The 13683-nt window shown below is 58.1% G+C and overlaps 1 protein-coding gene across 1 annotated transcript; it reads right to left on the bottom strand.

Moving 5' to 3' along the window:
* Positions 1-3086: 3086 nt before the first annotated feature.
* Positions 3087-10367, bottom strand: C1qtnf6 (C1q and TNF related 6). Its single transcript, XM_012949766.2, has 3 exons — positions 10219-10367; positions 7595-7853; positions 3087-5190 (listed from the first exon to the last, which is right to left on the bottom strand). The coding sequence occupies exons 2-3, from the start codon at positions 7845-7847 to the stop codon at positions 4643-4645; spliced, it is 801 nt and encodes a 266-aa protein (XP_012805220.1). The 5' UTR covers positions 7848-7853; positions 10219-10367; the 3' UTR covers positions 3087-4642.
* Between the last annotated feature and the right edge of the window lie 3316 nt (positions 10368-13683).

A 13683-nucleotide genomic window follows, 5' to 3' on the forward strand; every position in this document is an offset into this window, starting at 1 on the left:
AGCTTGTGCACCTGGCTTATGTGGGTCCTGGGGAATGGAGCCTCGAACCAGGGTCCTTAGGCTTCACAGGCAAGGGCTTAACCGCTAAGTCCTCTCTCCAGCACCCCCCCCAAATTTTTTTTTAAATCACATTTCTTCAACTTCAGCAGGCAAAATTACGAACTGGAGGTGACGACTGGCCAGAGAAGCAAGCTCTGTTTCACTTCTGTCAGAATTTGTGGCATCACTTTACTCCCTCGAAGTAAGTAGCAATCCCTAGAGGAGGGTAAGAAGACCACAAGAATGCGGGCATCTGCGTCTCTACCCACGTCAACCTGCCTGAGAGTCGACTCTCCCCCGGCATGCCTGGATCTCCAGTGACTAAAGCCTCTATGCCACCGCCCGGGGCCCACACCAGCCTCCTGTCCTCCCGGGCTCCGAGGCCAGCTGGCCCAAAGTCAGGCTGGCTAAGTCCTTTGAACTCTTGACTCCTGGAACACTTGTCCTGGAAATCTCTTCTTCCTCTCTGGCTCCCAAGGCCTTTCTCCGCAGGCGCCCCCGCCGCCCAGCGTGCCCCACCCATTAACAGATGTCTTTCACATCTGCCTTAATTCCTGGTGAGTTCTCCACATCCCATGGATGACACGTGGCAGTGGGGACGGGCCCGTGGGGGGCGGGCGGGGGGAACTGGCAGCAAGGGGTCCTCCCCTGGCCAAGGACTTCTTGCTTTTCACTGCATCCGACAAGTAAGTGCTTTTCAGGCAGCGCCCGTCCGTCCTCTATGAACAGAAATCCCAATCCACCCTCAAGCAGAGCGAAGCCAAGGCTCACACAGATAGAGCAAGGAGCCCAGCTCACGCTGCAAGCAATGTCCACGGGGATGTGCTCTGAACCAGGGACAGAGCTCAGGGAAGGGGCCCCCCACCAGAGCCCCCAGACTGGCTCCAGGGCCCACACATGCCAAGACGTGAGCACTTTCTGCTTCTCTGACATCTCTCACATGCACTTCCTATTTTCTGCACAACTGGCCCAGATTTCTATGCCATTGCATTCCCCCCAAGGGTTCTGATGGGGTTCTGGAAACAGCCACTCTCACATAGTCTTACATGCCTGAATGGGTAGAAGTCCTCAACTGGTGTGTGTGGGGAGGGGAGGGGAGGGCGCTGGAGAGATGGCCTTGTAGTTAAGGTGCTTGCCTGCAAAGCCTAAGGACTTGAGTTTGACTCCCCAGTACCCATGTAAAGCCAGATGCACAAGGTGGCACATGTGTCTGAAGTTCATTTGCAGTGGCTAGAGACCTTGGTTTGCTCTCTCTCTCTCTACCCCCTTCCCCCCCCCCCCCGACACACACACGTATCTCTTTCTCTTACTTTCAAATAAAATAAACAACTGACTGTCCCTAGCCGCTCCTCATGTCCATCAGAGGAAAGTCTTGAAGGAGTAGCAGAGCCTGGTAGAGAGAGGCTTTGCCCAAGCTGGCGGCCCTCCACCCTCCTCTCCGCTACCGAATGCATGCATCACTGTTTCCAGCATTTGTGCCTTCTCTGGCCCACAGCACAGGCCTTACTGCCTCCAGTCTGGCCCCTCTGTGTCAGCTTTGCCCCAGTGAGCCACCTCTTATGGGCTCCCCAGCACCAAGGAGGTTATCCACAGGCTGATCCAAACACTCAGTTCGCAGGCACGGCCTGCCTTTCCTATCTCCAGCGCAGTCCTGCTGGCTCGCTGCTGCTCTCCCTGACTCCTTTCCAAACTCAGATCTGACTACTTCTCGCCACAAACCTAGTTTGAGGGCTGCTCGTTTCGCAGAGCCCTTTCCCAGGCCCCACCGTGCCTCTGCCTGTTGGGAGAATCTGTCACCCAGAAAGAGGGGCTCTGATACCTACTGGGTCAAGATCTTCACCTCGGGAACTGGGGCCCACTGGAGACAGTCCAATGGCCACCTCTGACCAAGGATGGAAGACAGTGTGTGTCGGGTGAAAGGGCCGGACACAATGGGGGTGTCAGTCTGGGTGTCCTAAACTAACATTACCTAAAAACGTCCGTGGTTTTGGCCTCGGTCTGCCAAGGACTGACTTCAACCCAGCTGCGGTGCTTGGCAAGAAGTTTCCAGAGCTTTGCTGGCTCAGCGGCCTGTTGATGGGCCCAACTCCAGTTCTTGCGACATGCAGGACAAAGGTGACCGTGGCGGCCTTTTCCGCCAGGCCTAGTGCCTGAGCCAGGAGCTTGTTAAGATGCCTGATGGATTGACGGAGGCCAGCCCAAGCACACCATCCGCCCCGTGGGGACCTCTGACAGTGGGGATCTCTCTGCAGAGAGCTACTGCTACAGAGGCGGAGGGACCAGGCGAGCTCCGAGGACACACAGACACCCACGTCCACCACTGCAGGGCCAACTTGGGTCCCAGAGCAGCCGCAGGCAGTTTTCACAGCATGAGTCCTCCACATGGTGTGCAGAGGGGAGGAGCCTCCTTCTTTCCCTCAACACCCGCCACACACAGCCCAGCATGTGGATGCGAGTTACTTTAACTGAACTGCGTGTGTGTGGTACCATGCAGTGTGAGCTGGCCATCCCAGTCAAGGTACCTGCTGTGCCACAGCACATCTCTTCTGGCGACTCTCTTTATAAGCACAAAGCATGCGCTGGAGAGACGGCTTAGTGGTTAAGGTGCTTGCTTGTGAAGCCTAAGGACCCACGTTTGACTCTCTGGATCCCACGTAAGCCAGACACACTAAGGTGAGGCAAGTGCAAGGCTGCACGTGCCCACTAGGTGGCGCAAACGTCTAGAGTTCAATTTCAGTGGCTCCCACTGTAGGGAGCTCCAGAAGGAATGTGGCACCCACCACGAGCCTCCCATCTAATCCCGAATCCATCCGTGAGGACTGTCACCACCCCTAGTTTACGGACTAAGAAACTGTGGCTCAGAGATGTGGGGACTTGCCCAGATCACCACGGACTGGCTGTGTGAGCTGCCATCCAAGGACTGGTTTTTGGATGGGCAGGGGGCAGCCGAGGGGAGGAGTGGGCTGAGCTCACCTCTCTGGAGCCTCGTATCCTCCCAAGATGACCCGAGCGTGCAGGGCAGAACAAAGCAGCCTGAATGCCGCACGGCCAGGAGGACAAGCATCTTTATTCACACTGGACAAGCAGGACAGGGCCCAGTCTTTGAGTCTTTGACAGCACCAGCCTTTGAGACACTTAGCAGGCCCTGTTCCCATCACCTGGCCTCTTGGCTGGGACTCCTTTAGGTATAAGCACCGGAAACCACCCCCAGAGCCGTCACTGCCCTGGAGCTGCAGAAGCACCGATGGGTGGAGGCCCCCTTGGGAGGTTAGGTCACTTAGGGTGCACGAGAAGGCTAGAGGGCCACCAGGTCACACACCCTGGGAAAGGCACGGAACTGTCTCCGCCCCTATGGCCTCTCCCAGGGCCTACCTTGGTAGCATGGCTCAAAGAAGACCCCCAAATGACCCGAATGTTACCTGCTTGCTTTAGTCCCCAGACCTGCTGAGGGATCAAGCCTGGCACCTCTTCCCTTGGCCCACTGCCCATAGCATTTGCCAAGGCAATACTGGCCAAAGGGGCCTTGAGACAGGAGCTGCCTCTCAAGGGCCTTAGCACCTTCATAAGTATGACAGCTTGGGGACACTGGCATTGTGAGGGGCCGGGAGGGTCAAGTGGACACCTGGGAGCAGACATAGCGGTCTGATTGTGGCTGCAAGTCCTGGGGGAAAGGCTCAGATGCCTTGGAAGAGAAGTCCGGAGAAGGGCAGGGAAGTCTTCCGGAAGGAAGACGGCTGTGTGTGTCAGGATTGCCATTGCTTTAAACGAGAGCTGGGAACACGGGCCCCAGTGCACAGGGGCCCTTAATCTCCAATGCCCCCCCCCCCCGCAAACTCTCAGGTCTTCTCAGGGCCAAGGGCCTGGTAGGGTTTGCTTTAACTATAGGCATCAGGCGGGAAAGTAAGAGACTAGGAAGGGGATGCCACCCTCACGGGGCTCTGAGCACCCAGAACAGACGAGAGGAACGCCAAGTGTGCCCTCCGATCTCTGGCCCATCCGCGGGCAGGTGCCCCACCGCCACCCATGCCGCCAGCGCTCACCAAGGGAGGGGCAGGACTAAGGTCTGACTCACCTGGGCATTTTCAGGGCCTGGCACCAAGTGGGTGCTCATATTTGACGGGTGAATGAGTGAACAGTGGCTCTGGCGAGTGGTTGAAGGGGAAGATGATAGAAGAGGAGAAAAGGGAAGAAAACAGAGATGGTTGGCGGGGGTGGGGGTCCTACAGTGACAGGAGGGTTGGGGAACTTGTCAGAAATGCCAAATAGCCCACATGGCCAGGCCAAACCAGAGTCGCCCGTGTAACAAGGTCCCCCAGGGGGGACGGACAGCATGTTGAGAAGTGCTGGGCTGGAGGCTGGGAAAGTCCAGGGATCTTTTGATACAAAAGTTTCTGAAAATAAAGCCAAGAAGAAAGTTGGGAATGTGTGTTGGGAGGTGGGGGGCTGGAAACACTGTGAGCAATGATGGAGACAAAGAACAAGGAGGCTCTCCCCACTTCCCAAGGGAGTGAGTGAACCCTGCCCTGGGGATAAGGTAGGACCTGCCTCTCCGGCCACCAGCCCCTGAGCTGCCTGGCTGTGAGGTCTGGCCGAGGGCGCTCGTTCAGTCATCTTCTGGCTTGATCAGGTGGCCGCTGAAGGTGATGTAGGTGTCCACGTCGTCGCTGTAGATGGCGTTCTCCCTCTCGCGCTTGAAGAGCCGCACCCACACGCGGTCGCCGGGCGCCAGGGCCAGCATGACGCTCTGGCTCTGCATGATGCTGCGGTCGCTGGGCTGCGCGTACAGGATGACGGCCGCCTCCTCATTGTGAACCACGTGCACGTAGGTCTCCTTGAAGTTCCAGCTGTGCACGTTCAGGCTGAAGAAGTAGAGGCCGCTCAGGGGAGCCACGAAGTGCCCGGCGGCCATGTCGAAGTGCCCGTCTGTGTTCACGAAGACCCTGTCGAAGAGCAGCGGCAGGAAGTCCTCGCTGCTGTGCAGGGCCGTCTTGCGGCCCACCGAGAAAGCCGAGAAGCGCATCTGGCACGGGCTGCCCGGGCTGCCCACCTGGCCCTTGTCCCCTTTGACACCCGGCGCACCGCGGTCTCCTCGGGAACCCTCCTTGCCCGGCTTCCCTGGCGTGCCCAGGAGACCTCGGTCCCCTTTGTCACCTGGGACGACATGAAAGGACAGAGTCAGGGCTGCTGGCACCTGGGTCCGTTGTGCCAGTCTTGGAAGACTCCGGCCCTGCCTGAGGCCGGAGAAGAAGCTGGCTTTAATTGGACACCTACTCCATGCCTAACATCACCGTCATAAACATGTCTTGGTAGAAGAGACCACAGCCACGTCCAGGGTACCAGCCATGGTCTGGCAGTAGCCCAGCCTGCTTTCTCCCCGCAGGAAGGGTCCTTCCCTGGGAAGCTGCCCCATCCAGGTTGCCAGGGAGACGGGGCAAGCTAAGATGGACTTTGCACTTCTGGCCACAGACAGAGCCCTGAACACCAACTTTGCCGTGACCCAGGGCTTTTGTGGTTGGGGCTCTTGGTTCTCTTGTGTGTGTGTTAAAGAGAACTGTGGTCTGGAGAGATGGCTAAGCAAGTCAGACACTTGCCTGCAAAGCCTGATGGCCCAGGTTCAATTCCCCGGTACCCACAGAGAGCCGTATGCCCAAAGTGGTGCATGTGTCTGCAGTTTGTTTGCAGCGGCAAGAGGCCCTGGCATGTCTATTCTCTTTCTCTATATCTCTCTCTCCCTCCCTCCCTCCTATCTGTCTCTGTCTTTCTCTTTCCTCTTGCAAATAAATAAACTTTTTTAAAGAGTATTTTGTCCACCTCATGGGAACACACTTGGCAATGAGGAGTAGTGCATCCATCCATCCAGCACTGACCATCCATCTCCACCCACCTGGGGGCTGGTGGCTTCCAACCTAGTTGCCCCTTCTCACCCTTGACTGAGGCTGACCGTGACTACAGACGCGTAGCACACAGGGGAGACTTGATCCCACATACGTCCGGCTGTCCTAGCCAGGGCCTGCGTGCTCCCAAGGCCCTTGGCCATGGAGGAGGAGGGGCAGTGTTGGGAGCTAAGAACCAAACCTCGGCCATGTTAACAGAAACCGCCACATAGCCAGTTAAGCTTCTACTTCCTCGCCTAATATTCAACTACCAGAAACAAAGGGATCGTACGCTTGGCTGAGTACTCCCCCATGCTGCCGGTAGCTGATGAAGAAACAAAGGCATTGTGGCTTAACCAGTGACTCTGTGATCTTTGGCCTGATTACGTCCCCTTTCCCCCTACAACCTTATATAAACCTACATGTAAAAATAAAATCTCGAGGCCTTGACAAACACCTAGCATGGTCTCCTTCTTGTGTCTGTTTGCCTTCTCCCACCCAGGTTAACTTCCCCTCGGGTCCTTGTTCAACTCCCCGCTGGCCGGGGCAGGGCAGAAAGGGAGGATGCCCTTGGGGAGAGGCCCCAAGGAAAGGGGATAAGTGGCTCCACGGCTGCCTCCCCACAATGGAGCCACCTCGCTGTGATGGGACACTCCTGAGCACGTGGTCAGTGCCCAGTCCAAGAGAAGAGCCAGGCAGCCATGAGGTGGGAGCCTTTGCCTCCTTTTACACGTAAGCCGACAGCAGACGCACGGCAAGAGGGCCAGCCTGAGCCACTGGGGCCCAGGGCTCTGTATACCACACAAGGGTCTTAGGCCATGGCAAACTGGCCACCTCTGGTGGGCAGCACAGCCTGGCCAAGGGCAGCATGTGGCTTGGGATGGACAGCTATGAGAAAGAGGCAGCTGGAAGAGCACACTAATGTGCCCTAAGCTGTGCTGGGTAAGGCACTAGGGTAGGAGCCACCCTCACCCGGGAATCCAGACACGCAGGGGTCTCCGAAGCCAGCCAGCCACTGCAGGAGAGTGACCTTATTCTGTCCCATGCGGCCCCCCCTCCCCCACTGGAGGCTCCACGTTCCCCCATCTACCTGTTGGGAAGCATGACAAAGTCACAGCCTCGTGGTGATCATTAGTGAGGCTGAGGCATCCAGGACCGCAGTGGTCACTGTCCCACCCGTGTGGCGGCAGTAACTGTTGCACTTGAGGTGGGTGATAGGGCGCTAGCCCGCCACCCCAGAGCCCAGGGTGCCCTCTGCTACCTCTGTCTCCTCCTTCCTGTGAAACTCCCCAGGGTCAGTCTCCTCCTCTCTCACACCGCCCTGGTCCCACTGGGAGGCCCAGCACAGTCCTTGTTGGCGCCTTTAATACCCCAGACAGCAAAGCACCCCATGGTGGACGCTCGCCTTCCCCGGGAGCCTCCGCTGCACCTGCCACGCCTACCTACAGCCTGTGCCTCACGCCACACCCCAGTGCCCTCGCCTGCCCACCAGCGGGCTCCCAGAATCCTTCTCACCACCCCCTGCACCACCAGCCCATCCATGGCCCACCCGCCTTCAAAGCGCAGAGCTCCGAGGTCGCCGTGAACATGCAGGGGGGCGTCATGTCACCGTCACCGCTGGGCTCCCATCGTCCTCCCCGCTCCCTTGCCAGCCCTGCCCATATCCACGTGTGGGAACTCACCCTTCAGGATGGTGATGTTGATGTAGGGCCTGACCTCAGGCACAACGTAGGGAAGGGCAGAGGGGGACACGGGATACGTGCCAGCAGCGTGGGCAGAGGGCAGCCCATCCTTGGGGTCACAGCACCACCGGCAACCTTGAGGGAGGTGGGAAGACACAGAGTCCCCGGGGGTGGGCTCTTCGGTGGGGACCGCGGACACCACGGCAGAGAGCAGGAACACTACCCGGAGGGGACCCAAGCTGCCTGTCCCCATGGTGACCTGGACAGAAGGACAGAAGCCACCTTGAACTCAACGCTTCAAACGTGCCAGTGCTCATGCCAACACTACAGTGGTCCCTCTGCAGTGCTGGTGTGACTGGGGGAGCAGGGCGGAGGCCCTAAGACAGAGAAACCTGGGGCAGCCCATGGAGCAAGCCTAAAGACTCTCACTGGCTGGTGTCCAGCCACTGTCACCACCACACTGGCCTGGGAAGGAGGGAGCCGAGGAGAGGTGCTCAGGCGGAGTGAGCACACAGGGTTCGGGACTATTGCTGGAATGCGGAAGAGGACGTTCAGCTGCCCTTAGGGGTCACCAGTTAGACAGCGAACCCTTCACCAACCAGCATTGCTGACCTCGGGTCGGCACATGGTCCCCAGCAGCAGCAGGAGCAAGGTGGGATTTAATAGTGTAGGTCTGCAGCCATACAAGGTGCCTCTGGAAGCAAAAGTCAGGGCTGGAGAGATGGCTTAGTGGTTAAGGCACTTGCCAGCAAAGCCAAAGGACCCAGGTTTGATTCCTCACGACCCACACATAAGCCAGATGCACAAGGTGGCACATGTTCATTTGCAATGGCTGGCATGCCCATTTTCTCTCTCTCTCTCCCTCTCTCTCTCTCAAATAAATAAGTTAGACACCGCCAGGCATGGTGGCACACTCAGCAGGCAGAGGTAGGAGGATTGCCGTGAGTTCGAGGCCAACCTGAGACCTCATAGTGAATTCCAGGTCAGCCTGGGCCAGAGTGAGACCCTACCTCAGAAAAAAAAAAAAAAAAAAGTTAGACACCAAGAAGTCCCCTTTGGAGGAACACAACCCCAAGGGTGTGGAGCTTGGCAGAGGCTGGCTCCTCGGGCCCCTTCTGCAGTCAACAGCCCACACTGCCCGCCCTCACCCTGAGGCCCTGCAGAGAAGGCTTGCAGTGAAGTCATTGGAAGGGGGCTGTGTCACTCATGACAGGTCTACCAATCAGCCATGAAGGTGGTAAATTGGAATTAAAGAACTGGACCAGCAGGTCTGGAAATTCCAAAAGGTCAAAGCTGGTGAGGTTCTGTCTTGGGGTCACTAAGGGGTCTAGAGTTCTCACGGTGGGGCAGGAAGTAGCCTGGACACAGGCGGAGGAGGCCTGGACTGGTGGGCAGGAAGCCCGTAGAGGGCTTAGGAGGAGGTGGCAGCCCTGGAGGGCAGGCGCCAAGCAGTTATCGCCGGATCAGAAACTGAGCTTCTGAAGCCAAGCTGGTTTCACACTTCTTGCCTCTCTTTGTTTATTTCCTTTTTGTTCCCTTTTAACATTTAGTACAATTCAAAAATATTTCTCTGCGGTTAATTCAGGTAAAGAAGGTGAAAAAACGAATCCTCCTCGAAATGTTACCAGGGGGGAAGGCTAGATGTTAAAGGGGCAGAAACTCTGTGCCCTCTAGCCTGGGGCTAGGGGGGGCAGCAGGAGAGATGGGCAGGTATCTCCAGAGCCACCTCCACTAGGGACTGACCCTCCCCACTCTACCAGGGCTTGCTGGTTTTGCTCAACAAGACAGGTGACCTCCTCAGAGATCATCCCCCACCCCATCAACACCCTCACTTACAGATCCCAGAAAAAAATCCCCTGCTTTTTCCTGGTCCTAGATGTGGCTATCCTGAGGGAAATCTGAGACTGTCTCCCAAAATAGTTCTCAAGCCATGTGACCCAGGGCTGGTGGCTGAACCTCTCTGGTCTTCCTGTTCCTTCATACTTACAAGATGGAATCAACTCCTCCCTGGACAGACTTACATGCAGGGAAACTGCCTGACTTGTCAAAGACTTCGAAGAATCCGTTCCTTTGTGTCCCTGTGTCTTTCCAGACTGGAAGGCACAGAACTTCTTGCAGGGAATTGGCACGGTATGGGGACATTACTGTTTGCTATTGGCCTGACCCCACTTGAGCTCAGAGACACAGAACAGCCCCCCCCCCCCCCCCCCCGGCAGGAAGCAGGAAGCAGGGCGCCATCCTGGGGCAGTGCTAACCACAGCTGGGGATCACTGGCTGGCTTTGAGGAGAGGGACAGGCAGGATCAGGCCAACTATGGGGTGACTGTGTGTGTGTGTGTGTGTGTTGGGGGCGGCGGGGGGGTCTCTGCTACCCCCACTGCCAAGCTGGAGCCTCCTGGGGACAGCAGGACAGCCCTAGTCATCCAGGTGGACAGGGCTGGGCTGAGTGGCTGGGGGCGGGGGGTGGCTGCAAGGGCAGGCACGAGCCAGGAGCAGCTCCGAGCAGCCCGGAGGGAAAGGAGAGATCCCAGAGGAGGTGTCTGGGCCAAAGGGAGAGAGCCCTGTGCGCTCATCAAAGAGGACAGACAGACCCCGAGAGAAGCAGAGGGGTCTCCCGCCACTTACCCTGGCTCTGCAGCCTTGTGCTTAGCTCAGGGTCCCTGGGCCTCCTCGGGACGGCCTCTGGCTCCTTGGCCCATAATAACCGGTTGCTGGCCCGACCCTCAGGCCGAAGACGGAGCTCGGAGGGTGGAGGGATGCAGGGAGGGCGGAGGGAGCGCAGAGCGGACTTCCCAGTCCCCTCCTCCCGCTCCCGCCCCTCCAGCCTGGGCCTTTGTGGCAATCCCCGGGAGCTCTGGATCTCAGGCTTAATTAACTCTTCCCTGGGATGTCTGTGCCCAAGGCCCAGCCACGGGGTCCTGTTTGAGTCAAAGAGCCAAAGTTCATGGAGTAGGAACAGAGGCAGCAAGGGTGTGTGTGTGGGGGGGGGGGAGACAGAGCCCCTCAGTTGCTGGGAACTTCTCCAGCCTGGGTCCAGTTGAAATCCAAGAGCCATTTGCCAAGAGAGTCACAAGCGCCAGGGAAGGTAGCATAAGGGCATTGGTGCCCACCCTCTGCTATGGGCTCAAGTCCTGGCCCCGCTACCTGGCGGCCAAGCAAGTTGGCCAGAAACTGCTTTTCCCACCCTGGTCTCAGCCCATGAATGCCAGGCCCAGTTATGGCTTGGTACAGGCTGGCGGGAGGGATGAACACTGTGACCTCCCTGGTCCCAGGTGAGGGGCAGGCGGCCCAATGCCTGGGGTCCCAGCTCCGCGGAAGTCCTTGTCCACCACCCTGCTTTGATTGGTCCAACCCCCTGATTTCCCAGAGCCAGTCTCCCAAGGAAGTGACCCCCAAATGTTCACAGAGGTAGCCTGTGTGCCTTGAGTCTGAGAAGGGCCCTGCCTCAGTTTCCTTCTGGGCAGACTGGGGAAATTCAGCCAAGTTTGCACTGGGCCTGAAGGCTCTCTGCAGAGTGCCTCAAATGTCCCATGCTCCCTTTCCAGGTTTACTGAGGACTTCTAGCTGGGCTCCATTTCTCTAGGCGTCTTTGGTTCTCAAGGCATGTTTAGACCCATTATCCCCCCCTAGTCTGGACCCAACCCAGAGGCAGGGGTGAGCCGGCAGCTGGAGGGGCTTGCCCCAGGCCACCCAGTGATGGAAGGATCCCACAGCTTGTAAAATGGCAACACTGGCTAGCTCGCTGTGGTTCTTACAGTGAACCTCATTTAGGGAAGTTACAGCAGTGTAAGGAACAGAGCGGGACAGACTTCCGTGGGGGTCTTTGGATGCTAAACCCGGCCCCACTCATGGCCGCGCAGCTTGGAGAAGGGACCAGCCCATGTGTTCCGAGTCCATGACCAGGGCTGTCTATGTGTTTGGGGAACGGTCCCACAGTAGAGTGTCTGTCCTAGCAGGATCATCCGAAATGATCTAATCCCATTCCTTAATCTGACTAGCAGAGACACAGCAAGCAGAGAAGCCAAGACTTTGGCACGCGGTCACATAGCAGACTGGAGACCAAGAAGGGGGTTCAGCCAGAGAATCCTGAGTCCTGGTCTGGTGCTGCTCTCAACCACCCAAACGGACTCGGCGCTCCAGGTCCTTTCAAGAGCGCAAAGGGGTCTGGGGGCAGGGAGGGGGGGACATCGGAGTTAAGGAGACCGAGCACCAGGCAGGGACAACATTCCCAGGGCAGAGCCAGGCGCACAGAGCAGCACCTTCCGGTGCAGATAACAGGGCCCAGGGCCGGGTCAGCCGCGCTGGGATTGGAGGAAGGCTCAGCCCCTGGCTTAGAAAGCCTAGAGAAGGGGGAGGAAAGAAAGGCAACTGGAGCTCAGGCCAGGGGCACAGCTATGCTGAGGGCCGACTGTGCCCAGCACTGTGCGCTCCACTAAGCTCGGCATCCCTTCCGCTCACCCAAGAGGCTCCCAGTCTTTGGCCACAAGGATGTCCCCCACAGGCCAAATGGCTTGGAGAGAGCACCACATCTGAAGTGGACAAACTTGGGTTACAGCTCAGTGCCACAACTCTCTGGCTGTGTGACCTTGAGCAAGCTTCCTTATCTCCCTGAGCCTTCAGCCGGCTCCTGGGAATGGTCAGACTACAGGAGAGGGAAGGAGAGGTGGCAGAGAGAGGTGCCTGTCCTGGCTATTTTTTTTAAGTTTTTGTTTATTTTTATTTGTTTATTTGAGGACAGGCAGAGAGGTAGAGAGAGAGAGAGAGAGAGAGAGAGAGAGAGAGAGAGAGAGAATGGGTGTGCCGTGGCCTCCAGCCACTACAAACGAACTCCAGATGCATGCACCACCTTGTGCATCTGGCTAACTTGGTCCTGGGGAGTCGAGCCTAGAACCGGAGTCCTTAGGCTTCACAGGCCAAGTGCTTAACCACTAAGCCATCTCTCCAGCCCTGTCCTGGCTATTTGATAGCATCTGGCCTTGGTTAGGCCCGGTATGTGTGAGGTGTGCCCACTTGTCTCACCACACCCCGCGGAGGGAGCCCTTGGGCCTAGGATGCCCTCAACACCCTATCATAATCCTCATCAGCTTAGTGTACCCCAACACAGAAAGCCTGAACCCCATCACCTAAGCAGGGATCCCATGGTGTGAGCGCACCCTTTCCTGCCATCAGAAGACAGGGTGGTGACCTGAGGTCGCCGGAATCAGTCCAGTAAATTGTGAATGGCAGGGCACAGTTCCAGTAGCGGTTCAAGGTCAGTGGCCAAGTGAAGATCTGAACAAAGGGGGGGGGGGGGAGCGTGGGCGCCACCTGCTGGGGAGATCCAGCACACGCGGCGGCAGCACCCGGCACCCCAGCAGCTCATCGACGATTTGGGGAGCCCAGGGCACACCCACTCACTTCTCCCTTCAAACCCCAGCACCCCGAAAAGTGGGAAGGGTCCTCACTGCCACACATCCCGTGGAGACAGCTCCAGCCTGGCCCCACGCGGTTCCCCCTGAACCCCCCCCCCCAGTCTAAGGGGACCTCCTCCCCGGGGACCGCCGAGCAGGGCCCAGTACAGCCGAGTCTAGCCGGATATGACCGAGCAGGGCCGTAGCACAGACCAGTTGGATCGAGTGCAAACGAACAGAGTCGGATCCAGCCGACTGGATCCGAGGGTGACCGAACAGAGCCGAGCGTAGCCGAACCGGAGAGGAGCGGCGGGGGCGAGTCTGCCACGCGGCGGGAGGCGGAGCCCGAGGTCCCGCGACGCCCCCTGGCGGACGCGCGAAGCGCAGCGTGGCCTGGGCGCAGCCCTCGGGCATCCTGATGCTCCTGCTGCAGCCCAGGCTAGTGCGGTGCGGGACAAGAAGCCAAGGCCGTGCCAGGCCCTGGGGCTGGCCCACGGGCACCCAGCTAGGAAGTGGTGAAGATGGCTTCCTCTCATCTGTCGAGTGTGACCAAGGGCACGCCTTCCAGAGTAGTAGTCATGGACGCCGGGCAGAGACCTTCTTCTCCTTTGGTTGCAGACAGAGCTCAGAGTCAAACCACAGCCTTAGAGATGGGGAGGCCAAGCCTGCTCCCCCAGTGTTGACTGAGGGCCGGCGGGGC

The sequence above is a fragment of the Jaculus jaculus genome, chromosome 6 (assembly GCF_020740685.1).
Source record: "Jaculus jaculus isolate mJacJac1 chromosome 6, mJacJac1.mat.Y.cur, whole genome shotgun sequence".
Taxonomy (NCBI): domain Eukaryota; kingdom Metazoa; phylum Chordata; class Mammalia; order Rodentia; family Dipodidae; genus Jaculus; species Jaculus jaculus.